The sequence below is a fragment of the Balaenoptera ricei genome, chromosome 3 (assembly GCF_028023285.1).
Source record: "Balaenoptera ricei isolate mBalRic1 chromosome 3, mBalRic1.hap2, whole genome shotgun sequence".
Classification (NCBI taxonomy): domain Eukaryota; kingdom Metazoa; phylum Chordata; class Mammalia; order Artiodactyla; family Balaenopteridae; genus Balaenoptera; species Balaenoptera ricei.
The window spans coordinates 166,395,506-166,422,335 of NC_082641.1; the positions used below are offsets into that span (position 1 = coordinate 166,395,506).

The 26,830-nt window shown below is 53.6% G+C and overlaps 2 protein-coding genes across 5 annotated transcripts in view; both read left to right on the forward strand.

Moving 5' to 3' along the window:
• The first annotated feature begins 2,024 nt into the window (after positions 1 to 2,024).
• GJC2 (gap junction protein gamma 2) lies at positions 2,025 to 3,329 on the forward strand. The gene has a single exon (XM_059919695.1). The coding sequence runs from the start codon at positions 2,040 to 2,042 to the stop codon at positions 3,327 to 3,329; it is 1,290 nt and encodes a 429-aa protein (XP_059775678.1). The 5' UTR covers positions 2,025 to 2,039.
• An 8,091-nt stretch (positions 3,330 to 11,420) lies between these two features.
• Positions 11,421 to 26,830, forward strand: part of IBA57 (iron-sulfur cluster assembly factor IBA57) — a 70,059-nt gene continuing 54,649 nt past the window's right edge. For 3 of the 4 annotated variants that reach the window (XR_009502509.1, XM_059917950.1, XM_059917952.1), the window contains exons 1-3: positions 11,421 to 11,769; positions 21,596 to 21,939; positions 22,375 to 22,617. Coding sequence is in view for 3 of the 4 variants with exons in the window: in XM_059917950.1 (XP_059773933.1) it covers positions 11,429 to 11,769; positions 21,596 to 21,939; positions 22,375 to 22,617 (928 nt within the window). In the remaining variant the exon portion in view is untranslated. Of the gene's footprint in view, positions 11,770 to 21,595; positions 21,940 to 22,374; positions 23,755 to 26,830 lie in introns of those variants that run through there. The other variant, XM_059917951.1, reaches the window with a different exon arrangement.

The window sequence follows — 26,830 nt, forward strand, 5'->3', positions numbered from 1 at the left end:
CATGGGCCTGGTGGGAGCATTTACGCCACGGGAATCAGCAAACACTACACCAAGGCTTTTCCACCGAGGGCCAGTTGTTAAATACCACACACAAGGGGTCAGGACTGCCCTGGCACCCCCACCCTCCCTCCCATTTCTCCACTGGGCTCCATCTTGGAGGGGAGAGAAGTGGGGGCTGCTCTGCCATCCGTTTTCTGGGTTCCTGCCTGGTGGGACTATAGGCCTCAGACTCCTGGGATGTGGGACTGTTGAGGTCAGGGTTGGGGACAGGTCCTGAAAGAGAGCTGAAGTTAGAGCTGAGGAAACACAGCCAGCTGAGGACATCAAGACCCTCATTCTCATTCCTCTTTGAGGCAGAGGTATATCAAAGATGGCCCTGAAGGGCTGGGCATGTGCCAGTCTGTGTACCTGTAAATGTGTGTGCCTGTGCATGAGTGCATTGCACATGTGAGTGTGTGTATACATATGTATGCACATGTGTGAGTGAACGTATTTGCATGTGCACTTGTGAGTGTTTGCATGTGTGTGGCTATGAGAGGGGCGCTGCACACAGATGTGAGGAAATAGGGTCACTTCCCCAGGAACCCCGGCTGCCCCCTCTTCCTGCCCCCACCCCCTGCCCCGGGAGAGGCCCCAGCTCCATAAAGAGGGCCCGGAGCCCTGAATGCCCCTGTTGTTCCATTCCACACCTGCCCACGCTGCCTCCCAGGCCTGTTCCAGAAGGAGGGCGCCAAAAGCATCAGGTACTCAAGGGTCTTCTGCCTCCAAACTACCCAGGAGCAGGTACTGGTGTGAAGGAGGGATGGTGGGCATTAGGAGGCTGCAGCCCCCTCCCTAGAGGTGCAGGGGTACAGGGGTGTGTGGTCCTGCCCACTGAGCCCCTTCTAGATACAGGCTCACTCAGGGGTAGCTGATCTAGAAGGAGCACTGGTCTGGGACGTGGGAAGTGGCCACAAGGCTGTCTCCGAGTGTCACAGGTGCCCGAGTGTGGTTGTGTGTGTGCCTTACAGTATCTGTGGGCCTCGCTGCACATGGTGCCACCCTGAACAGACACCTGGGCTCACCCCACCCCCCAGCCAGGATGTGCAGAGGACATGGGAGTGCTGGAACAAGAGGGAGGAGCAGCCTGGAGGGTAGGCCTCAGCCCCTGGTACAGCTGGACCAGTGGCGGGGGTGGGGGGGGGGCGCAAAGGAGCATGGCAGTGGTCCTTTGTGGAGACAGAGGGACCAGAGCCCCTGTTCAGGATGTGGAGGAAGGGGGAGCCCACTGTTGGGGAGTCTGGAACTGATGGGGCTGGGGGCTTCAGGGGCTGGAAGCTGACAGAGCCGTTGGGTCTGGGGATGGATGGGATTAGGGGATGATGAGGAGGCTAGACTAGGAGGCTGGGGGCTGAGGGCCACTGGGTCTAGGGGCCTGGGGAACTGTGAGCTGATGGGGGACTGGAGTGGCTGAGGAGCTGGGGGGCCAGGCAGGCTGCAGGCCCAGCCCCTGGTGGGCCCCTGGCATGCTGGAAATAGGAATCCAGCAACCCGGGTGCTGCAAGGTGGGAGCAGGCATCTGAGGTGAGGCCCAGACTCTGAGTGAGGCTGGTCCGTTTTCTGGTTGGCCCTACGAAGGCAGCTCACCCAGTGGACTCCCTGTGGCTCTCAGGGCCTGGGGTGAGGTCCCCAGAGGCTGGGTAAGGGGCACAGCTTGCACGGCGCCGGGCTTTCCTAGAGAGCTGGGGGAGGGCAGGAGGGCTGGCCCTGCTCCAGGCCACAGGGACCTAGAGTCGGGTTTTGGGGGGAGCCAGGGCATGTGCTCAGCCAGAGAAGGCGACCCCTCGTCTGTCCTTGGAGGGTCTATCCTCTGGCTGCAGAGGCCCCGGCCTCTTGCTGATCCCTCCTAGGACAGGGTCAGGACGCTGGGTGAGGGCGGCGCTCCTGGAGGGGCTCCAGGTGCCACTCTACACCCTCCCAAACCACCAGCCCTTGCCCCCATTACCCTCGCCCCAGGTTGAGCTCCTGCTCATGGCCTGCAGGTCCCATCCCCCGCCCCTATGACCAACATGAGCTGGAGCTTCCTGACGCGGCTGCTGGAAGAGATCCACAACCACTCCACGTTCGTGGGCAAGGTATGGCTCACGGTGCTGGTGGTCTTCCGCATCGTGCTCACGGCGGTAGGCGGTGAGTCCATCTACTCCGACGAGCAGACCAAGTTCACGTGCAACACACGGCAGCCGGGCTGCGACAACGTCTGCTACGACGCCTTTGCACCCCTGTCCCACGTGCGCTTCTGGGTTTTCCAGATTGTGGTCATCTCCACGCCCTCCGTAATGTACCTGGGCTATGCCGTGCACCGCCTGGCCCGCGCCTCACAGGACGAGCGCCGCCGTGCCTCTCGCCGCCGACCAGGCCGCCTCGCGCCCCGCGCACCCCTGCCGTTGCCCCCACCGCCCCACCCGGGCTGGCCCGAGCCCGCAGACCTGGGCGAAGAGGAGCCCATGCTGGGCCTGGGTGAAGAGGACGAGGAGCCGGGGGCGGCCGAGGGCCTGGGCGAAGATGATGAGGCTGAGGACGCGGGTGCAGCCAAGGGCGCAGGAGGGGACCCAAAGGCGACTGGGGTCCCAGGCCCGGCAGGTCAGCATGACGGGCGGCGGCGCATCCAGCGCGAGGGCCTAATGCGTGTGTACGTCGCCCAGCTGGTGGCGCGGGCCGCCTTCGAGGTGGCCTTCCTGGTGGGCCAGTACCTGCTGTATGGTTTCGAGGTGCGGCCCTTCTTCGCGTGCAGCCGCCAGCCCTGCCCGCACGTGGTCGACTGCTTCGTGTCACGACCCACTGAGAAGACAGTCTTCCTGCTGGTCATGTACGTGGTCAGCTGCCTCTGCCTGGTGCTCAACCTCTGTGAGATGGCGCACCTGGGCCTGGGCAGCGCGCAAGACGCTGTGCGCAGCCGCCGCCCCCTGCCCACCACCCCTGGCCCCATGCCTCGCCAGCAGCCCTGTGCTCTGCCCGCCGCGCCTTCGGGCCTGGCCTGCCCGCCAGACTACAGCCTGGTGGTGCGCGCGGCTGAGCGCGCACGCACCCACGATCAGGACCTGGCCAACCTGGCACTGCAGGCGCTGCAGGACCGGCGGTCGCTTGGGGACCTCGACAGCCCACCAGGCCCTGGCCTTCCGGCAACCGCCCGGGGGCCCCCGAGGGCCGGCGCCCCTGCCTCCGGGTCGGGCAGCGCCACGTCGGGGGGCACTGCCGGGGGCCAGGGCCGGCCAGGGGCCAAACCCAGGATGGGCTCTGAGAAGGGCAGTGGGAGCAGCAGCAGGGAGGGTAAGACCACCGTGTGGATCTGAGGCCTGCCTTGGCCGCTGTCCCTCCTCCCTCCTCACCAGGGCCGAGGTGGAGGGCTCTGGAGGAAGTGCAGGGGCTGGACACCGCCTGAGGGGCAGAGCGCAACCTGCCCTCCTCCTCCCCCTCAGGTGGCTGCTCTCCCCCTCGGGAGGGGGCGGAGGGCACCAGCCTGCTCTGCATCACTGCCCCGCCCTGCCTGAGCCCCATCTTCATCCAGGATAGGGTGGGGAAGGTAGGCCTGGGAATCACGAATGGTCCCCAGCTCTGATCCATAAGCCCTGATGGGTAGGTGGGACTGTGGCTGGGGCATTTCCGCCCTCCCAGAGCCACCCAGCTGGCCACCTCAGGACAAGGCCGCCCTCCAGGAGAGAGCCCCACCCCCTCCTGCCCCGCTTTCCCCGCAGTAGCCCATGTGTGACTGCCCAGGGGTGCTTGGCCTGGGTCTCGGGGAGTACTGTGCTTGTCCTCACTCCCTGCCCAGCAAATGGGGCTCTTTTCCTAGCACCCACACTCTTCTAGCCCAGGTTCTGGTTCTTGCAGAGCTGAAAGCAATGCCAGGTCTTCCTTGTACAGAAGGGAAAACAGAGACCACAGTGGGCAGAGGCCCCTGCGCCCAGCCCTGGTCTGTACCACCTCCTGCCTCACCCCCACTAGGCCCCAAGCATGAGCTGCCTCGAGTGCCAGGTGGACCTGCACCCTGCTTCCTGTTCCCTGCCCAGACAGATCTGGGGCTCAGGCCCCGCTTGGGCCCCGGGGTGGATGGGACCATGCCCTCTCCAGCTCCTGTGCTGGCCTGGCGTGGCCCCTTCCTCTGGGACATACTTGAAGTTCTGAAGCGACATCGGCCCCCCTTGCCACTCAGACCAACAGGATGGTGGTGAGGGGCTACGGCTTTGCGCATGCTAGAGGAAGGCACTCTGAGGCTCCCGCTACAGCCTCTTCCCTCCAGCCCCCTCTCCAATTCAGACACAGCCTCCAAAGGGAGTGAAATAAAACTAACTTTTGTTTACAACCACATGTGTATGTGTATGAATGTCCGCATGAACGTGTGTGTGTGCTTGTGTATGTATGTGGGAGTGTGGTGTGTGCACATATGTGTGAGTACACATATATGCATGTGTGTACGTGTCCACCGCTGGCCTCTGGGGACACATGGCTCAGCTCTAGGATGGCTGGGAGAGGAAACCACTTTGTAGGGACCATCCGGGGAGCAAGGCCCAGGTTGAGCCCCTGCAGCTCCTTGGAGACACTCTGGTGCCACTCTGTGCCAGGCAACAGGCTCGGCCAAGAGGGGAGGGATATGGCCGAATGAGAACAAAGAAGCCAGGCCTGCATGCTTAGAACCCAAGGTGGTACCTCAAAGGACAGAGGGGCAGTCCTGTCTCAGGCCCCGGCATTATCCAGATGCTGGCCAAAGCCTGCGGTGGTAGCTTTGGTGGGGAGCAAAGGTGAGCACAGCTGGGGAAACAGCTGCTGCCATCAAGGAGCCACCTTGGTATAGACTTCAGTCACCCTGCTGTCTCCCAGCTTCCCTCAGGCCCAACGCAGGCCCTGAGAGCTTCTCCCAGATTGCAAACCCTCCCTGGGGGCCCAGGGCCAAGCCCCAAGCCTGGGTGAACCCCAACCCAGCCTGCCTCTGGTCAGATGCCAAATGCAGGCTGAGTCCCTCTCCTTTGTGGGGTCTGACTGGCTGATCCCGGGTTCCAGGTGAGCCCCACCCCAAGGTGAGCCTTGCCCCCAGGTAAGCCCCACCCCCATGAAGTCCCAGATGTCAATGCTGGAAGCAGAGCCTCAGAAGGAAAGCCAATCCAGATCCAGAGCAGGGACTCACCACTCGCCTCTCCAAGAGAAGAAAGCCCATGGAACTGGCATCCCTGCATTTGGGGCTGTGCTCCTGGCAGTGTCGTCATGAGGAATACTGGGTTTCTGTGGTGGGGAACGTGCTGTCCAGCCATGCCTGGCTCCCATCAGTGTGACTGGGTGCAGTGAGCGGCAGAGCTGGTGAAGGACATCTGCAAGGCACTATTGTTGGCTGACACCCTTGCCGCGGCCCCTCCATAGCCTCCCTGCCTCCCGTGTCCCTGAGAGCAGCCTCCTGCAGCCAGTAGAGGGCCTGGAGGACATCAGGACCTCAGGGAGATAAGTGAGCATTCCAGGTGGGGAATAGTGGGAGACTTTAGGGTTCAGAACCACCCTAGTGGCTGGAGAGGGCTGGTGAGGAAGGCAGGTGTCCACTCCGAGCAGGGCCCAGAGGTTGGCCTCGATTCTGATGGTCAGTGCTCCCACATCTCAAGGCCATGAGGCACACTTGATGATGACAGGGTCCCACAAGGGGTGGAAGGTGGGGCATGGGCCCTCAGCATCTGCCTGAAAAGAAGCCTTAAGCCAGCAGACAGGGAGACCCTGGGCAGGTTTGTGTTTGGGGAAGAACATTCTGGATTTCACTGTGACAGTGTCCCGGGAAGCCTCCCCCCATCCACAGAGAGGGAGCTTTAGGTCAAGTTCAAGGGGTCAGGACCTCATTCTCTGGGCCCTTCCTGAACAAAGTAACATTAGGATCTCACCCTCTATAACTCGGGTTGGGCTCCTGGTGTAGTTGCAGCCTGGGAGTGTCTGGTGGGGCCAGGGCTGGCTCAATGATTTCCTCACTCACCAAGCTGGGGGTTCATGCTGGGGTCCTTCGATGTGGTTTGGACCTCCTTGTAGCATGGCGGCCCAAGAGGACCCAGCAAAGGCCAACTGACCCTTATCACCAGCCCTAAAGTCATATCGCTTCACATCACAGCAGTCACAGGCCTGCAGGATCCCTCTCAATGGGCCAGTGTCAAATTTTAAGGGCACGTGGAATAGAGAGTCTCTGTTGGCCTTGGTCCGCTGGCCCCCCTAGCCACGTGTGAAGCCCTTCAGTACCCCTCCCGCCCACACACACAGGGGCACGTGATCTTGGGGCCTCTGCAGCCACTGCCCCCTTCTTTTACCACAGTTCTGATATCGGTCCATAATTCGCCCCATACTATTTAGCCTGCCCAGTTTCTATCATCTCAGTCCCTCCACTCCTAACTGGTTTAGATACAATTTGAGGCAGCTGCGTCAATGGGAGCAGGACACTGCCCAGGGGCTCCTGGGGAAATCTATTTGCTGCGTGTCTGTGACATGGAAGTCAGATGTGGGTCAAGCTGTGAGTCTCCATGCTCAGTGGGTTGGTCCAACACCAATCTAGATGTTGGGGTGAAGGTGTGCTTTTAGATGAGATTAACATTGACAATCTGTGGACTTTGATAAAGCAGACCATCCTCCCTAATGTGGGTTGCCCTCATCCAATCAGGTGATGGCCTTAAGAACAAAGACTGAGGTTCCCAAAGAAGAAGTGATTCTCCCTCCAGACTGCCAGTGATGATTACATTTATGGGTCAGCTTGACTGGGCCCTGGGGTGCCCAGAACAAGCATGATTCTAGGTGTGTCTATGAGGGTGATTCTGGATGAGATTCACACTGAATCTGCACACTGAGTAAAGCAGATGGCCCTCCCCAGTGCGGGTGGGCCTTGGCCAGTCAGGTGAAGGCTTGAGTAGAACAAAAAGGTGAAGAGAGCACTCCGGCCTGACAGTTTGAGCAAGCACACTGGTCTCCTGTCTTCAGGCTCAGACTCAGGCTAGAACTCTCCTGAGTCTCTAGCTTGTAGATGGCAGACCTTGGGACTCCTCAGCCTCCATAGTTGAGTGAGCCAATTCCTTATAATAAATCTCTACCGAATTGGTTCTCTTTCTCTGAAGAACCTTAACTAATCAACATCCCATCAGCCAGAGGTTGTTAAAAGGGCATCCCAGCTGTGAGGAAAACTGCAAATGGAGGCTCTATTCTGGGAGGTATCTCAGTCAGCTCAGCCTGTGTAACAAATACCATAGACTGGGGGCTCAAACAACAGACATCTATTTCTCATAGTACTGGAAACTGGAAGTCCGAGACCAAGGTGTCAGCACCTGAGGCCACTCTCCTTGGTGTGTAGACAGCTGTCTTCTCCCTGTGTCCTCGCATGGTCTTCCCTTTGTGTGAGTCTGTGTCCTCATCTCCTCTTCTTATAAGGAAACCAGTCCTATTGGATTAGGGCCCACCCCAGTGACCTCATTTGACCTTAATCACCTCTTTAAAGACCCCATCTCCAAATACAGCCCCATTCTGAGGTCCTGGGCATTAGGGCTCCATAATGTGAATTTGGGGGGATGCAATACAACCCATATTAGAAGGCAGATGCCTAACTAAAAGCTCAGTCACCACAGAAGGGGATCCTAACGCATAAGCCTCCTGTCTCAGGAACTTAGGGGCCTGGACGCACCACTGGGGTCCTATATGTTTTGTGAGCTTTCGACGGGGGTGACTTAGGATTTTTTTTTTTAACATCTTTATTGGAGTATATTTGCTTTACAATGGTGTGTTAGTTTCTGCTTTATAACAAAGTGAATCAGTTATACATATACATATATCCCCATATCTCTTCCCTCTTTCGTCTCCCTCCCTCCCACCCTCCCTATCCCACCCCTCTAGGTGGTCACAAACCACCAAGCTGATTTCCCTGTGCTATGAGGCTGCTTCTCACCAGCTATCTATTTTACGTTTGGTAGTGTATATATGTCCATGACACTCTTTCACTTTGTCACAGTTTACCCTTCCCCCTCCCCGTATCCTCAAGTCCATTCTCTAGTAGGTCTGTGTCTTTATTCCCGTCTTGCCCCTAGGTTCTTCATGACTTTTTTTTTTCCCCTTAGATTCCATATATATGTGTTAGCATACAGTATTTCTTTTTCTCTTTCTGACTTACTTCACTCTGTATGACAGACTCTAGGTCCATCCACCTCAGTGACTTAGGATTTACGGTCATGTCCTCCCAACTGATGTCACTGGCCATCCCAGGCTAGGGGAGCCAACCTCTGTGTCATACACGTTCCTACCTCTAACACCAATTTCTTGATGTTCTCAACCACCATAACCATGATCTCATGCCTGAGCCCCGATACCCTAATGGGGTGTCCATCTCCCACCTATGACATAGTATCTAATATGCTCAAGTCTGTTAACTCTCAGAGGTGGAACCCAACCACTAAACTTGGCACTTAATGCTCACTTAACTACTTGAAAAAATCCTCTCAGTGCCTGTATGGCCATGAGGCTGGAGAGCTGAACTGGGGTGCAAAGCCATCGACCCTCGCCCCCCATCTTCTGTGCTCTGGAGCAGGCTGGTGGGTAGAGCCCCGGCCTCCCCATCCCTGCTTCACTGCCTGGTGGGGTCCTCGGACTGTGTGGGGCCCACCCAGGTCTGTATAGGGGCAGGGCCAGGCCAGGGGAGTGGCTGGAGAAGGATCAGACAGAATGGCCTTGTCTCATTCTCATCCGTTTCCATGGCTGGAGCCAACTCGCTGGCTGCTCAGGGAGATCGTGGAGGGCTTCAGGGAGGGGGGTGCCCAGAATGGGGGCAGCTTCCTTCTTCTGGCTTTGGGAAGGGAGGAGGCCATGAGGAGAGAATAACAGGAAACAACCCCTGGCCTGGCAGCAGCTGGGAAACAGGGTCTGGGACCCCCATGTCTGCTGATTTTCCAGCTCTCAGATCCCCACCCCTCCCGACAGCTTCAGGGCCCATGGCCTCAGAGGGAGGAGATGCAGATGGGATCCAGCAGCAACTTATGCCCCCAGCTGGACCCAGGCCAATGAGTGGGGTTCCTTGGGAGCATCCTGAGGCCAGTCCACAGTTCCCTCCACCTAGACCTGTAGGCACGAGAAGCTGCAGTGAGAGGACCTGAGAAGGAGCAGTAGCCAGGCCATGCCCACATGCAGGGGTCCCCGCTGTCGGGCTGGCCAGGCTGGTGCAGAGATCTGGGAAGCCTTCCTGGAGGAGGGAGCCTGAAGCAGTGCTGGTTGGCAGACTCTAGAATGGTGGGAGGTGTTGCCTGCTCTGTTCAAGAGGCAGCCACCAGCTGAGTGTGGCTCTGGACATTTCAGTGTGGCCCATTCAGTAAGGAGCTAAAAGTTTCATTTGACTTCATTTGAGTTAATTTGCATTTAAACAGCCCCAGGTGGCAGCAGCGGCCCTGCTGGACCAAGTGGGCTGGGCTTGGCACTGGACTGGGAACATCAGGTAAGGTTCCGGGTGGCCCTGGGTCAGCCTGCTGGCCCTTCCCACAGGCTGAGTTGGTGGGAAGCAGGTTTTCTGCTGGCCAAGGGATGGGCTGATGTGAGGCTGGAGGAATGCACCCCGCCCCCCACCCCATGTTGTCCTTGAATGGTTTCCTCCCTGACCTCACAGGGCTGGCAGGGAGGTGCTGGGTCACCCTAGGAACACAGGCCCAACAGAGGAAGACCTTTTCCATGAAAGGCCAGTGGAACTGCATTCCAGGCCTGGCTGCTCACAACCAGGAAGCCGACTGGGAGGGGACCAAGGGCCTGGAAAACCCTAGGGAGTTCTGGTCAACCAGTTTATGTTAATGAGGTGACTTTTGAAAAGCCCCTAAGGATGGGGGCTGGTTGCCAGAAACAACCGTGTGATTAGAGGGTTAGAGCTTTCAGCCCCACCCCTTGACCTCTGGGGAGGAGTGATGGGCTGGAGGTTGAATCAACAGCCAATGGCCAATAATTTAATCGATCACATCTAGGTAACGAAGCCTCCGTAAAATCCCAAAAGGACTGGGTTTGGAGAGCTTCTGGGTTGGAGAACACATGGAGATTTGGGGAGAGTGCGGTGTGCTCAGAGGGCATGGATGCTCCGTGCCCCTTCCCACATACCTTGCTCTTTGCTCTCTTCCATCTGGCTGTTCCTGAGTTATATCCTTTCATAACAAATCAGTAATCTGGCAGGTAAAATGTTTCTCTGAGTTCTGTGAGCCACTCTAATAAATTAATTGAACCCAAGGAGAGGGCTGTTGGAACCTCTGATCTATATAGCTGGTTGGTCAGAAGCACAGGTGACAACCTGGACTTCGACTTGCATCTGAAGTTGGGGGGGGGGGGAGAGTGTGAGTGTATGAGAGAGTGTATGTGGCAGTCTTATGGGATCTCATGCTATCTCCAGGTAGATGGATTTAAAATTGAGTTAAATTGTAAGACACCTAGCTGGTGTCACAGAATTGTGTGGTGTGGGGGAACCCCCCCACACACATTTAGTGATCAGAAGTGAAGGGTAGTGTGAGAGTATAGGATACACAGGAGTGTCTGTTCTACAAAGGAACTGAAAGCAAAGTTGTACACCCGTCTTCATAGCAGCATTATTCAGAACAGCCAATGGGTGGAAGCAACACAACTGTCCATCAGTGGGTGAATGGATAATCCAAATATGGTATATACATACAATGGAATATCATTCAGCCCTTAAAAACGTTGACACATGCTACATCATGGTGGAACCTGGTAGACACGAGCCAGTCACAAAAGGACAAATACTGCATGACTCCACTTCTATGAGTTTCCCAGAGGAGTCAGGTTCATAGAGACAGAGTGGAATGGGGTTCCCAGGGGCTGGGGAGGTAGATAGGGATCTGCGTTTGATGGGGGTGGAGTTTCCGTATGGGAAGATGAGAAAGTTCTGGATGATGGGGATGGCTGCAAAAGAGTGTGAACGCGCTTAATGCCCCTGAAATGTGCATCTAAAAATGGTTAAGGTGGTAAAGTTTAGGTTATGAGCGCCTCACCACTATAAAGCAAGCAGAAACTTCTCAGAGACCCGAGGAGGAGTCCAACTGCAGGAGCAGAAGCCAGCTCAGGATAGGTGTGCGGGGGACTGACAGCCCGAGGCCTCGCCCCCGCGCAAGGTCCGCCCACCCTCACCCTGGCCACTCAAGCAAGCAACGCTCGCTCGCCTCCTGGGATTGCTGTGGCACCAGCCCGCGCATGCTCGCGCACACCCCGCCCCCGCGCACGCTTCGCCCGCCCGCCGCCAGGGGCTGTTTTGGGGCCCGCCTGCACCGCCTCCATCCCTCTCCCCCACCTCCGCCCCCGCGCACGCTCCGCTCGCCCGCCTCCAAGGTGTTGTGGCGCGCGCCCGCCCGCCCGCGCCCGCCCGCGCCCGCCCGCGCCGCCGCCCGGGCCGCCCCTTCCCGCCGCCTCACTCCTCCCCAAGATGGCGGCCGCAGCGCTGCTCAGGGGTGCGGCTCCAGGGCGCGGCGGCCGGGCCTGGAGCTGGCGGCTGCGCGCTGCCCCGAGGCTTCGCCTGGCCCACAGCTCCTGCTGTCAGGGTGGTGAGGCCGCGGGCAGCGCGGCGTGGACCTGCTTTCTACTGGGCGAGCGCGCCCTGGTGCGCGTGCGCGGGCCGGACTCTGCGCCCTTTCTCCTGGGTCTGCTGACCAATGAGCTGCCGCTTCCAGGTCCTGCGGCCGGCGAGGCTTCAACTTCGGCGCGCTCGGGCTACGCCCACTTTCTCAACGTCCAGGGACGCACCCTCTATGACGTCATTCTCTATGGGTGAGAGCGGGTTGGGGCACAGGCTCTGGAGGACCGGGGTAGAGGAGGGGGTATCACCCAGGGGAAGGGCACCCAGGAGCGGGCATGAGAAGGCTTGGAGGATGGGCTCCCATGGAGGGCTCTCAGGGGAGGGGCGGACAGGGGGCGGAACTAAGGACACCCAGAGGCGGGGCACCTAGGGGAGGACTACCAATGGCCCAGGACGGACATCCAGGAGAGGACATGCAGGACAGGGCATCCAGGGGAAGGGACATCTGGGAACCTGTGCATAGGGTGGGCCGAGGTGGGCCTCCAGGGGAGGGCACCTGAGGATGGGAGGCGCGCACACAGGGTGGGCTGGGGTTGGGCACCTGGGGGAGGGCACCGGGGCAGGGCAGCCCTAGGTGGGCTGGAGCCTGCACCCAGGGATGGGCCAGCGACACTCACCCATGGGAGGGCCTGGGCGCCCCTGCGCCTGGCCTCTGATCCTGATCAGACCCACTGCACGGAGAAGGGGTCGTGGCATCTGGAGCCACACTGCAGGGAGCAGCCTCTGCGCGACTGGCTTGTGCCACTACTTCCCGAGTTCTCCAGTGTACACACATTTCTCTCCGAAATCTCTCCGTATTCAGTGATTATTAGCGTTTGGTGTTTTACATGAGTCTAGGCTGATTTTATCATGACTATCAGGACAAGCCAAGTCAGTGGCCTTTAGAGCTATAGAGCTTTCGGTTTTCACTTGCTTAGCTTTCTCAGACTTGGTTCTTCTAGAACCTCTCATGCAGTTGCAGGTCGTTGCTCTGCCTGAAACCGCCCTGGAAACTCCAATGTCCCTCTTCTATTGTGGGTTCTTGTCTGCATCTTCCTCAGTGCCTGCCTGCTGGAGGAGTATGCTCTTTAGTGGCTTGTCGAGAGGTAGGATACTTCAGGTGGACCTTTGACTCCTTCAGATGGTTTCATCTGATAGCTTGGCTGGGCATAAAACTCTAGGCTGAAAATCGTCCCTGAAAACATTGAAGCCACAACTGGCATTGCTGTCAAGAAGCCTGGTGCCTTTTTATTTGTGAGCCTTTGTGTGTGACTGCTTTTTCTTTGGACACTCTTCGGGGCTCTTTTTCATCCTGATGTCTTGAAGTGTTATGACGATGTGTTGTATTTTGAGTCTTCTTTCACGTCATGTTGCTGGGCACTTGGTGGGCTGTTTGACTCTGGAACAGGGGTCAGTAGAGTATGACCCTTGGGCAGATCCAGCTCACTCTTTTCATAAGTAAAGTTTGATTGGAATGCTGCATGCCCATTTGTTTGTATACTGTGTGGCTACTTTCATTTTCCAATGGCAAAAGTATAATTAATAATATAATAATGTGGTAGAGACCGTGTGGCCGCAAACCTAAATTATTTACAGTCTGGTTCTTTACAGAAAAGGTTTGTTGTCATTATCTGTTTTATGTAATTATTACCTTCCCAGTAGTTGCTTTAATCTCTTTTAGAAACTGCGTTCTTTGATTATCTTAAACCCTCTGTGTCAGGAATTTTCAGTTAATCTATCAGTGTTGTAATGATGTTGTTTTGGTCCCCAAATTTTCTTACTTGAGTCTCCAGTCTGCCTTTACATCTTTCTGCATTCTTGTTATAATGAATTTATATCCTCATGAGTCACTCTACAGTGTAAAATTTTTTTGTTTCTAGGGTTTTTTTTCTCTTCATACTTTTCCTCAGGTCTGAAGCATTTTTGCTTAGCTGCTGGGCCAGCAGTTCTTGTCACCAAGCATGTATGTGGTGGCTCTTTCCACACATTGTGTATGCCCTGATTTATCCTATAGAGGAGTTTGTTTTTCTCTCTCTGTTAATTCCTGAGAATGGGGTATCGCTGTGCCACTTGCCCTCTGTGTGCTGAGGGAATTGGAGTGCACTGTGATGATGCCCCCTGACCCTAGGTGCTCTTCTGAGATTCCAACTCAAAGTCCTTTGTGGGGAGTGCCGCCCTGAGGGGTGGGGTGGGGTCTTCATTCCATCAGAAAGAGACAACCTGAGTTAGTGGCCCCACTTCTCCTGAGCAGTTAGAGGAGAGAAGACATGAGAACACTCCCTCAGATGGCTGCTCTTGGGCCTGGGGGCTTGGTAAACAATGTCCAGATTTATCTCTCGCAGTTCTGCTCTGGGGCATGGGGTGCCAAGCCTGCTGGCATTCCACCCCATCCCTATGCCTCTGTTCTGGTCTGATGCCTGCTGTTAGTTCATGGGATGTGATCCTTCCCCTCCTGGTTGCTCTTGGCCCTTTACCTCCATCTGATCTCACTGAGGTCTGCTCTCTGAAGAGAGGGACACACTGGCAACTGGCTGTCCCGCCTGGGAGCCTGGGACCTTCCTGCTTTCTTCGTGCTTGCTCTCTTCCTGGTGTTTTCTCTGCATCCTCTCTGGAATTTTTCTTTTTTCTTTTTTTTTTTTTGGCCATGCTGCGCAGCTTGCGGGAGTTCAGTTCCCGGACCGGGGATTGAACTCAGGCCACGGCAGTGAAAGCCTGGAATCCTAACCACTAGGCCACCAGGGAACTCCCTGGAATTTTTCATTTAAACTGTCACGCTTCTAGTTTCCCATCCTTGAGTTGTTCCTTCCTCAGTGCACCCTGGTCCGGATGTAGGAGCATCTCTCAGACAAAGCTTTAGCTTTTTGTTTTTGTTTTTTTTAATAGATCTTTATTGGAGTATAATTGCTTCACAATACTGTGTTAGTTTCCGTTGTACAACAAAGTGAATCAGCCATATGCATATGTATATCCCCATATCCCCTCCCTCTTGAGCCTCCCTCCCACCCTCCCTATCCCACCTCTCTAGGTCATTGCAAAGCACCGAGCTGATCTCCCTGTGCTATGCTGCTGCTTCCCACTAGCTAACTATTTTTACATTCGGTAGTGTATATATGTCGATGCTACTCTCACTTTGCCCCAGCTTCCCCATCCCCGCTCCGTGTTCTCAAGTCCATTCTCTATGTCTGTGTCTTTATTTCTGCCCTGCCACTAGGTTCATCAGTACCATTCTTTTTGATTCCATATATATGTGTTAGCATACGGTATTTTTCTCTTTCTGACTTCACTCTGTATGACAGACTCTAGGTCCATCCACCTCACTACAAATAACTCAATTTCGTTTCTTTTTTTTTTTTCAAACTACTCAATTTTATTTATTTATTTATTTATTTATTTATTTTTATTTTTAAACATCTATATTGGAGTATAATTGCTTTACAACGGTGTGTTAGTTTCTGCTTTATAACAAAGTGAATCAGCTTTATACATGTATAAATGTATAAATACATATATCCCCATATCTCTTCCCTCTTGCGTCTCCTTCCCTCCCACCCTCCCTATCCCACCCCTCTAGGTGGTCACAAAGCACCGAGCTGATCTCCCTGTGCTATGCAGCTGCTTCCCACTAGCTATCTATTTTACGTTTGGTAGTGTATATATGTCCATGCCACTCTCTCACTTTGTCTCAGCTTACCCTTCCCCCTCCCTGTGTCCTCAAGTCCATTCTCTAGTAGGTCTGCGTACCGTCCTGCCCCTAGGTTCTTCATGACCTTTTTTTTTTTTTTTTAAGATTCCATATATATGTGTTAGCATACATTATTTGTTTTTCTCTTTCTGACTTACTTCACTCTGTATGACAGACTCTAGGTCCATCCACCTCACTACAGATAACTCAATTTCATTTCTTTTTATGGCTGAGTAATATTCCATTGTATATATGTGCCACATCTTCTTTATCCGTTCATCTGTCAGTGGACATTTAGGTTGCTTCCATGTCCTGGCTCTTGTAAATAGCGCTGCAATGAACGTTGTGGTACATGTCTGTTTTTGAATTATGGTTTTCTCAGGGTACATGCCCAGTAGTGGGATTGCTGGGTCATATGGTAGTTCTATTTTTAGTTTTTTACAGAACCTCCAACTGTTCTCCATAGCAGTTGTATCACTTTACATTCCTACCAACAAGCTTTTTGTTTTTAGAGTAGACTTTATAGGGAGTTCCCTGGTGGCCTAGTGGTTAGGATTCCGAACTTTCACTGACGTGGCCTGGGTTCAATCTCTAGTCAGGGAACTGAGATCCTGCAAGCCACGTGGCATGGCCAAAAAAAAAAAAGAAAAAAAAAAGTAGACTTTTTAGACCAATTTTAGGTTCATAGCAAAATTTAGGGGAACGTACAGAGACTTCTCATATACTCTCTGCCCCCACACATGCATAGTCTCCCCCGTTATCAACCTCCTCCTCCAAAGTAGTATGTTATTTACAATCGACGAGCCTACATTAACACCAAAATTACTCAGAGTCCTTAATTCACATTAGGTTTCACTGCTGTTGCTGGACAAATTGGACAAATGTATAATAATTTGTATGTACTATTATAATATATATGGTAGTTTCACTGCCCCTAAATATCCTCTGTGCTCTACCTATTCAACCCTCCCTTCCTCCTCACTCCTCACAACCACTGAAAGGATCTTTTTGGACCTGGAACTGTCTCCATAGTTTCACTTTTTCCAGAATGTCACGTAGTTGGAATCATAGAGTATGCAGCCTTTTCAGATTGACTTCTTTCACTTAGTAATATACATTTGTGTCCTCCATGTCTTTTCAGGGCTTGATAGCTCATTTTAGTGTTGAATAATAGTCTAGAGTATGCAGCCTTTTCAGATTGACTTCTTTCACTTAGTAATATACATTTAAGTGTCCTCCATGTCTTTTCAGGGCTTGATAGCTCATTTTAGTGTTGAATAATAGTCCATTGTTTGGATGTACCAGTTTATGTATCCATCTACTGAAGGACTTCAGCAGTTGCTTCCATATTGTTGCAATTATGAATAAAGGTGCTATAAACATCTGTGTACAGGCTTCTCTGTGTGGCGGTTAGTTTTCATCTCCTTTAGGTAAATACCAGGGAGTGTGATTGCTGGATTGTAAGGTAAGAATATGTGTAGTTTTGTAGGAAACCACCAAAGTATCTTCCAAAGTGGCTGCACCATTTTGCATTCCCACCAGCAATGAATGGAGGCTTTCCGTTGCTCCATAACCTCACCAGCATTTGGTGGTGTCAGTGTTCTGGATTTTGATCATTCTAATAGGTGTGTAATGGTAGCTTGTTCTTTTAATTTGCTTTTCCCCGATGACATACGACGTGGAGCATCATTTCATATGTTGTTTGCCACCTGTCTATCTCTGGGGAGGTGTTTGTTGAGGTCTTTGGCCCATTTTTAATCAGGTTGTTTGTTTCCTTATTTGAGTTTTAAGTGGTTTTGTGTATTTTGAGTGACAGTCCTTTGTCAGATGTGACTTTTCAAACCTTTTCTCCCAGTCTGTGGCTTGACTCCTCATCCTGTCAGCTGAGGCTTTGTGTTTTGAAACTCTTTCCTCATTCTGACCATGTGTTTGTTTCCTGGGCCTCTGTCTTCATGATGGAGGCCTTAAGTGCTGGCTGCAGAGGAGATGCTCCAGGTTCTGGTCCTGGGCTGCTCTGGCTCTTGTGGGACACACTGAAGTCTCTGTCTGCGGGTTTCTGGGGGGTGTCTCTGGGGGCCATCCCGCCAGGTTGCCTGGTGAGGATTCGGATGGCCCACTGCTCCCTTGTTTCTCTCCATGCCTGGTTCCCCTGGTGCTCATCGCAGCTGGCTCCATGCTGAGTCTGGTCTCGGCAGGTTCCTGGTCTGTGTGTACCCAGCAGAGGGAAGGCGGGAAGTGGGGCTAGTGCATCTCTGCCCAGGACGTCATGGCTCCTATGGCAACCCCACTGAGCCTCCATTTAACCCACGTCTCTAATGCCCTCCTGCTGCGGCCGTGCTCTGTGGGCCCCTGGATTGTCTGCTTCCTGCCTTGTGGGGAGCGTGTAGGGCTCCATGTACTCAGTCCCCCATGGGCACACTGTAGGCTGTTCCCCTAGGTGACTTGGAGCATGCCAGCCTGACAGGGTCCTCCATGTACAGTCCTGCAGCAGCCCAGGGCCCCTGGTGAGTGTCGCCACTCCTTGACAGGCATTTGGGTCTGGTCTCTGTGCACCTGTGTGTCCCTTAGCTGCTAGCCCCCTTGTGCCCCATGCCTGCCCATGCCTCATGACCTGGTACCTGCAGTGCCCCTGAGGGGATCTGTTTATGTGTGAAGACCCCGGCCCTGGGCAGAGCTGGGTCCAGGGCTGCACTCGAGGAGTGAGGTCCCTGTGTTTATGGGGGTGGTGGGTACCGGGGTGTCAGGTCCTGTGCGGGGCATTGGGCTGCTGGAGGAGGGCACTCTGGGCGTTCTGGGTGAGGGGTTCGGTGGGCTTGACCCTCGCTTTTTGGGTTTTCACACAGCCTGCGTCCTGGGCAGGAGGGAGGGTGAGGATGGGCACCTGGGACTGCACTGCCACCACATGCTATATCCAGGTCCTGCCCGCCAGGCCGGCTGCGGAGGCTGCAGGTGCCCCTCGGCCTTCCTTTTCCTGCTGCTGCGGTTGTGCCCCTAGGAGGGGCTTCCAGGCTTAGCAAATAAAACTGTGGGTTCCCCAGGCAAATCTCAAACAGACACGGGTGACTTTTTAGGAGGTGACCTGTGCAGTGTTTGGGAAATACATATACTAAAGACATTATTCACTGTTTTCTGAAATTCAAATTTGGCTGGACATCCTGCGTTTTATCTGGCAGCTCTACTCAGGGGCACTTGGCGACGTCTGGGGATATTTGTGGTTGTCATTCAGGCATGGATCCTCCTTGCATCTAGTGGGCTGGTCCCAGGGGTGCTCTCAGCGCTCAGCAGTGCCCAGGATGGCCCTCAGAGAGTGCTCCAGCCCACACACTGGCCATGCCGGCCAAGAAAGCTGCCCCGAGCATAGGCTCACCCGACTTCACCCCTTCTTCTTCTGACCTGTCCCCCATTACTCAGCTGCATCAGGGGCAGCAGGCAGTCTGATTTGGGGTGGTGGGGAGCAGGGGTGCATTGCAGCTTTGTTGGTCCTGAGGGGCTGAATGGCACATGGCCATTTGCACAGGTAGCTCAGAAAGTGTCTGAGCCCAGAACCTGGCCCTGCCCCACCCAATTTGTCTTGAATCCCGTGGAACATCCGCCCCATGAGTGAGATGGGGGCATCAGCCTGGGGCCTGTCTACCCCGGCATCCTGGTGGTCCCTTCACCAGCCCTTCTCGGGGCCCTCCCCATGCTGGGCCTCCTCCCTCCTTGGGTATGGCTTTACCCGCATCTCTCCCTCTTCCCTCCGAGGTTTACTCTCCCCTACGACCTCACATTCTATCCACCCATGCCCAATTCCTCCCCTTGCCAGTATTTCATACTGTTTCTGTCTGCTTCCTTTATCGGAGATTTAAAAAATAAAAATGTACCTGCCCATGGTTAAAAAACCTAATAACATTAAAAGGCTTTTAAAAAAAATTTATTTATATTTATTTATTATTTTATATTTGGCTGTGTTGGGTCTTCGTTTCTGTGCGAGGGCTTTCTCTAGTTGCGGCAAGCGGGGGCCACTCATCATCGCGGTGCGCGGGCCTCTCACTATCGCGGCCTCTTTTGTTACGGAGCACAGGCTCCAGACGCGCAGGCTCAGTAGTTGTGGCTCACGGGCCCAGCTGCTCCGCGGCATGTGGGATCTTCCCAGACCAGAGCTTGAACCCGTGTCCCCTGCATTGGCAGGCAGATTCTCAACCACTGCACCACCAGGGAGGCCCTAAAAGGCTTTTGATGAAAATTGACTGACTGCTGTCTTCCTTCTCACCGGCATGGACCAATCTTCTCCAGAGACAGCTCCTTTTTCTTCTTTCTTTTTAACTTTTTATTTCGAAATAATTATAGATTTACAGGAAGCCACAAAAGAATGAACAGGGATGTCCCATATACCCTTCACCCAGTTCCTTCAGTAGCATCATCTTGCCTCCTATAGTCCAGGGTCACAATCAGGGGACGGACATGGGCCAGCCACAGGGCGCACTCAGGTTCTCCCAGATTTCCATGTGCTCTCATGCATGCAGCTGTGATTTGATCACAGCTGTGTAACCTCGATCAAGACATAGCTGTTCCATTACCATCAGGCTCCCTTCTGCCCTCTGTGGCCATACTGCCCTTCTCATCCCCTCAGCCCTGCTCACTCTCCATCTTTATGATCGTGTCATTTCAGGAATATCGTACAAACAGAGTCTTCTGAGATTGGGTTTCACTCACCTTGATGCCCTTTGGCTTCATCAGTAGTCTGTTCCTTTTCCCTGCTGAGTAGTATTCCATTGAGGGAATGGACCACAGTTTGTTTAACCATTCACCAATTGAAGGATATTTTGGTTTCATTTCTTGGCTGTTAAGAATAAAACTGCCTCTAACGTTCATGCACAGGTTTTATGTGAACACCTGGGGTGTTTTCTAGGATAAATACCCAGGAGTACAATGGCTGGGTTGTGTGGTAGCTGCATGTTTAGTTTCATAAAGGACTGCAAACCATTTTCCAGAATGTCTGTTCCATTTACATGCCCACCAGCAAGGCTGAGTGACCCAGCTTCTCTGCATCCTCACTGCCTTGGATGTTCTTATTTCTGATAGTTGTGCCCTGGTATCTCATCATGGTTTTAATTTGCCTTTGTTTCATGATAAGTGACTTTGAACTTCTTTCCATGTGGTTATCTGAGGCAGCGCCTTTGAACTCTTCTGTTTTTTTCTGGCATTTTAATTCCGTCCGTAAATGATCCTTTTCCCACCCCTCAGCTGATCTCATTTCTGACCTTCTTTGAGGACTGTTTGGAAGGTGAGGCGCTAACCTGACTTGCTGCTGCAGCCTGCGGTGTTCCGCTTTCTCCACATGCTTGTGCCTGTCCTTACTGGACCCATGGCTGATAGTTATGTGCATGGACATGACAGCGTTTGTGCTGTAAGGTGAACCCACCAAGCAAGCTTCTGTAGCTCTTTCCTCGGGGGGTGACTGGCTGCTCCAGGGCAGCACTTAACTCTCTCCTGCCTGGGGAGGGGGTTGGGGGCACAGCTGATGGGTTCTGGAAGAGGGGTCTGGGGTACCAGCTGATGACCTTTCTCTCTTATATGTGCTCCTGGAAGGTCTTACCCGCTTCTGTGTCTCAGCTCCCATCCAGCTGTGGGTCCTTGCTCAAGCCACATCTATAACCAGGACTCCAGCCATGTACTCCTCTGGGTCCTGCACGTCTCCACTTAAGGTCCCTCCACCATGTCTGAGGGTGCACTGGCCTCTCCTCTGTGCTCATCTGTCTGTAAGGGCCCCATCATCCATCCGTCAATGACACCAGGATCTGGGGTCATTCCAGTGGATGTGGGCTGCCTGAAGTGAGGGTTAGGATGGTTCTGGTGCCCTGATCAGGTTGCGGAGCTTCCCTAGGGGAGGTGGGAGGTGGGCCTGGGCAGGGTGTGGCCTCACCATGCATCTCATCTGCGTCAGCTGTCTGCTGTCCTCCCAGCTCTTCCTGCCTGCCCACATCCCTCCTGAAATCCATTGTGCGCCCTGCCTTAGGACCCTTGGCTTCTCAGTGGCTTCTCAGGGCTGGAGGAGGCAAATCCTGGACTTCAGTGTGGCCGTCTGTGCCTTTCCGCCTCACCTTGCGCACCGGACACCACTGTGGTCCCAGGGCCCTGCTTCCCACCTGTTGGGCCAAGCCCTCTCCTCCACCTGCCAGACTTTCCTGGGGTTTCCACCCTGGGCAGGGCGGGGTGGTGGCCATGAGGTCTCCAGCACGTGCTGTGCTGTGCAGCTTTACTAGGTGGACCGAGGTGCACTTGGGAGGCACAGCCACGTGTGGCCGCGGCCTGACTCCGTGCGCGTCCCACGGTGTGCCCTGCCCGCCCCCATGCACCCCTTCCTCTCCCCGCAGGCTCCCTGAGGGCTCCCACGAGCAGCCCACTTTCCTCCTGGAGTGTGACAGCTCAGTGCTGGGTGCGCTGCAGAGGCACCTGGTGCTGCACAAGATCCGGCGGAGGGTCACCGTGGAGCCCTGCCCCGAGCTGCGCGTGTGGGCCGTGCTGCCCTGTGTCCCTGAGGAGGCCGGCAGGGCTGTGCTGCTTCAGGAGAAGGCCGAGTGCACCACCATCCTCACCCGTGATCCCCGGACTGCTCGCATGGGCTGGCGGCTCCTCTCCCAGGATGAGGGCTCAGCCCTGGTGCCCGGGGGCCGTCTTGGGGACCTCCAGGATTATCACCGACACCGGTACCAGCAAGGTATGGACATGGGGTTGGACCTGGGGAAGGGTCGGGGGTAGAGGGGTGGTGCTGGATGTGGGGGGAAGGACAGGGTGGGATGGGAAGGGACCGGAGGGGTGTGACACAGAGCCCTGGGGAAACTGTGTGGTGAGCCCAGGCACTGGGAGGAGCCAGGGGAGAGAGCAGAGTTCTGGGGTCAGGGGTAGGGTCTTCGTCTTTAGTGGGTAGCATTGAGGGCCAGACCAAGGTGCTCACCCAGGGACCAGAGCGGGGGGCTGGAGTAGGGACCTGGAGGATGGGGAGGGACAAGAACGGGGTCTAGGAGGGACCCAGAGGATTGTGGCGGGTCAGATGGTGGGACTCCTACAGGCCAGTACCCCCGGCCACTCTTGGTTGAGCCCCCAGCTCTGGAGGACACCTTAGATCTCACCAAGCCTCCCTCTACCTCTACAGGCGTTCCCGAGGGGGTCCACGACCTGCCCCCAGGAGTAGCCCTACCGCTGGAGTCTAACCTGGCCTTCATGAATGGCATCAGCTTCACCAAGGGCTGCTACATCGGCCAGGAGCTGACGGCTCGCACCCACCACATGGGTGTCATCCGAAAGCGCCTCTTCCCAGTACAGCTCTCAGGCCCACTCCCTGTGGGCAGCATTGCCCCTGGCACCTCTGTGCTCACCAAGTCGGGGCAGGCAGCCGGCAAGTACAGGGCAGGCCTGGGGGACGTGGGTCTGGCTCTGTTGCGGTCCGAGAAAATCAAGGGTCCTCTCCACATCAGAACCTCTGAGAGTGGCCTTGTGGCCCTAACTGCATCTGTGCCAGACTGGTGGCCCACATCCACTAAGTAGCCCTGGATGTCCCTGCAGTCCTGTACAGGGCCTCTGTTTATCTGCTGCACCCTGTAGGCCAGCCCCCACTTCCTAGGGTGGCCCAGTTGAAAGAATACCCCCTTGGAGGGTCCCCAAGTATATGTGGGCCTCCCAGAGCTGCAGGCATGGTGGGGCATGCTGCTGCAGCCCAGGTGTTCCCAGCCCATCATGCTTCCTGTGGAGGGTCCTATGCTCAGGCTGGCTGTCCTCTCCTGGTGGCTTTGTGGCTGGAGCATCAGGAGCCCTCCTGAGGACTGGTGAGTCCTGCGCCTGCCTCTGTGCTGAGCAGAGGCCCAGCTTCCACCAGGCCCTGGATGAGATTCCAAACCATATAGATCTAGAGGTAGTTCATCCATCACCCAAGGGCAGGATGCTCCAGGCTGCCTCTGGGCTGTCCGCACCCCTCTGAGCCTGCTTGGTCAGGCCTAGAAAGGAGGCTTCTCAGTGTCTGGGGTGGCTGAAGGGGCAAGTGGGCTCTGGGAATGGTCTTACCCTGTTGGCTTGGGGGCATGTCTCAGGGTGGGAATCTCCTGGGGCCAGGTGGAGTGGCGGTGTCTGCGAGTGGAGGCACGTGCACTGCTCACACCCACCTGAGCCCTCCCAAGTGTACCTCTGTGCTCAGGGGTGCCAGCTGGGGGAGCCCCAGTACCATTTTATGCCGGGGTAGCACGTCTCCACAGCTTCGGCCCCACGATGGCATTGGCAGCCCCCTCTCCCCGCCATAGCCCTCACGAGCTCAGGGGAGGAGTGGCTGCCCTGGGACGGCAGTGCCCAGGGTGCAGAGTTTCTGCTTGGCTTACGTGCTGCTGTTTTCTGATGTAGTCGTGTCTTCACAGTAAGGGGAGGACTTACTTCCCCACTTTAAACCACTGACCTCCATTTTCCCACCGCGACGTGAATCTCACGCTTACTGGGTGTCCTACCTGATGCCTCAGAGTGGCTATTAAAGTGTGACCCACAATTGGCCCATGTGGAACTCTGGTTTCTTTTTTTTTTTTTTTACCCCTTAACTTTATTTATTTGTTTATTTATTTATTTATTTAAAATTTTTATTGTAGTATAGTTGATTTGCAATGTTGTGTTAGTTTCTGCTGTACAGCAATCAGTTATACATACATCCACCCTTTTTGAGATTCTTTTTCCATATAGGTCATTACATAGTATTGAGGAGAGCTCCCTGTACTATACAGTAGGTCCTTGTTATCTATTTTATATATAGTAGTGTGTATATGTCAATCCCAGTCTCCCAATTTATCTCTCCCCCACCCCCTGCCACTTCCCCACCCTGGTAACCATAAGTCTGTTTTCTACATCTGTGACTCTATTTCTGTTTTGTAAATAAGTTCATTTGTACCATTTTTTTTTAAGATTCCGTGTATAAGTGATATCATATGATATTTGTCTTTCTCTGTCTGACTTACTTCACTCAGTATGACAATCTCTAGGTCCATCCATGTTGCTGCAAATGACATTATTTCATTCTTTTTTATGGCTGAGTAATAGTCCATTGTATATATGTACTTTTTTTTTTTTTTTAAGATTTCAACAAATTTATACAATATATATTGAGCACTAATTCCTGTACAGCTTATTCTTACTAGTTTGAATCCAGCTATTCCAATGTATTATGAACCAGTTAGCTGTCCATGTCTTTTAAAACAAGTCTCAACTGAAATCTCAGAACAATCACAGCAAAAGCCGTGGAATAATGGAAGAATTAGATGTTTCCATCATAATTAAGACCAAGGATCCATGAGGGGCAGGAGAGAGCATTCAAGGGTAAAAATCAAGTGTTTTACCTAGGTTAGATAGTAGCTGAATTGGGATCTTAGAATCCCCAACTTTTATTTGGTGTAGTAATAAGACACAAAAAAGGCAGGGGCACCTTTTTTTCCTAAATGGAAACCTTCACCAAAAGAGGTTAGAAGACTTCAAGGCAAGTTCTTTCTCCAAAATGAGTAAATGACATCAGTTCTAATTCTTACTGAGGTTACAAACCAACCATCAGGATATTATTAACTCATGTGTAAGAGGGAAATTGGGAGGCAGGGAGAGGTAAGGCCTCAGCAGAGAAAGCAAGTTTTAAGTAGGGAGATAGCCAGCTTCTACCCTGAAGTTGTTGCTAGGTTGTAACTGAGCTGCATATATGTAGACCTGTTTCGCAGAGGAATTGAGTAGCTGAATCCTTCGTTAAACTGGTAGGCACTGTAAACTGTAGTATTTACTGTCCAGCAGAAAGGTGAAAGATGATGTCTTTACAGGGAAATCTCTTGATTCCCCCAGTTTCTACAAAGGCTGTAGCCAAGAATCATCCAGGACTTGGTATAATGTCAAGGTAAGGGATCCAGTGTTCAGCTGACAGCCACTTTATAAAATTATTTCACTCCCCCAAAAAGGGATTAGTGGTTGATGGAGAGAAAGCATTAAGCATGTCTGTACCAATAAACAGGTCCCCTTAGAGGTTTCTCACTGCTTTCCAAAGTCATGATTGGTTCTTCTAGTCTGAGAGATCTTGGCTGCAAGGGGTGGGGGTGACTGCCAAGGCTCTCAGGTGTTTAAGGGTTTGCATAGCTCATCCAGTGGTAATGGGGGCACATACAGCTTTTCTGATAGTACATAGTATGTATGTTTGTGCTTGGCTAAGCTTCTCCAGCAAACTTAAGCTCTTCTAGTGGTGAAAAGACCCTAGGAGGGTTCAAAAACATCACCTGTTCATTGTATGGCCCTTCCTAAAGGGCTTAGAGAATGCTTCTTCCTGACCCTAAATCAGTAGGCTGAGAAAGGAAATGGGAGTAGGGAGTCCCCACCAACCTGGGGAACTAAGACTTCTAGCTGTCTGCTCAAGGGCTGAATCCAGCCTCATTCAGTACCTTTTTTTTTTTTTTTTAGAACGTATCTTTATTTATTTATTTATTTATTTATGGCTGTGTTGGGTCTCCGTTTCTGTGCGAGGGCTTTCTCTAGTTGCGGCAAGCGGGGACCACTCTTCATCGCGGTGCGCGGGCCTCTCACTATCGCGGCCTCTCTTGTTGCGGGGCACAGGCTCCAGACGCGCAGGCTCAGTAGTTGTGGCTCACGGGCCTTGTTGGTCCACGGCATGTGGGATCTTCCCAGACCAGGGCTCGAACCCATGTCCCCTGCATTAGCAGGCAGATTCTCAACCACTGCCCCACCAGGGAAGCCCTCAGTACCTTCTGATACCTCTTAGGTGCTGTGTCTTGCATACTCAGTCTCCAGGAACTTCATAAGAAGTCTGGCTAGAGAAGAGTGAGGCTCTTTGCCTATGTCTCTGTGCCTTCAGTGAGACCATGTTTAAAACCTCCATGGGAAGGAGGGACCTCATGCTCAGGGGAAAGTGGTTTAAGGCTGTCGGAGAAGTCAAGCCAAGCAGAAAGCCATTACTTCCACCCAACGCTTTCCCTTTTCTCATAAGCTAAAATTAAGGATGGCACAAAGTCAGGCCTCAAGAGAAGACGCAGAGATGATCCACGCACCATGTCTTGCACAGAGGCTGGAATTTCCCAGCAGTTTGAAAGCCAGATGCTTTGTTGACTGCCGAGGGCAGGTCAGGAGACTGATAGCTTCCAATCCCAGCACTTAAGGAAACAACTCTTAATGACTTCAAGTTTTTTTCAGTAGCATTTGTGTTTCATTTCTCACCAGAAATGAGTTTACTGGTCCAAATTCTGTCCTAGGGAGGATCACTACTGGTCTCGTAAGCTAACGCCTTTTTGGTCTGAAGAAACACATGGATTTTAGGTAATGCAGCAACAGACTTTAGCAAAAGTTGGTTAAAGCACAGAAAGCTGGAGGGACCAGAAATGAATCCAGATGTGCTGGGGAAGAAGAGAGCCATTTCTGCCAGGACTTCTGGTGGGTGAAACAGAGGCACGCAGCTCAGGGGGATGGGCGGGCTACAGGAAGAAGGGTGAAACTGTTTAGGTTCTCAGAGGAAGGGAGGAAGATATGGTCCAAATTCCAGAAAGTCCTCTCTTCATCAGTTACTATCATCACCCCAAGATCACTGAAACAGGGACTTGCCT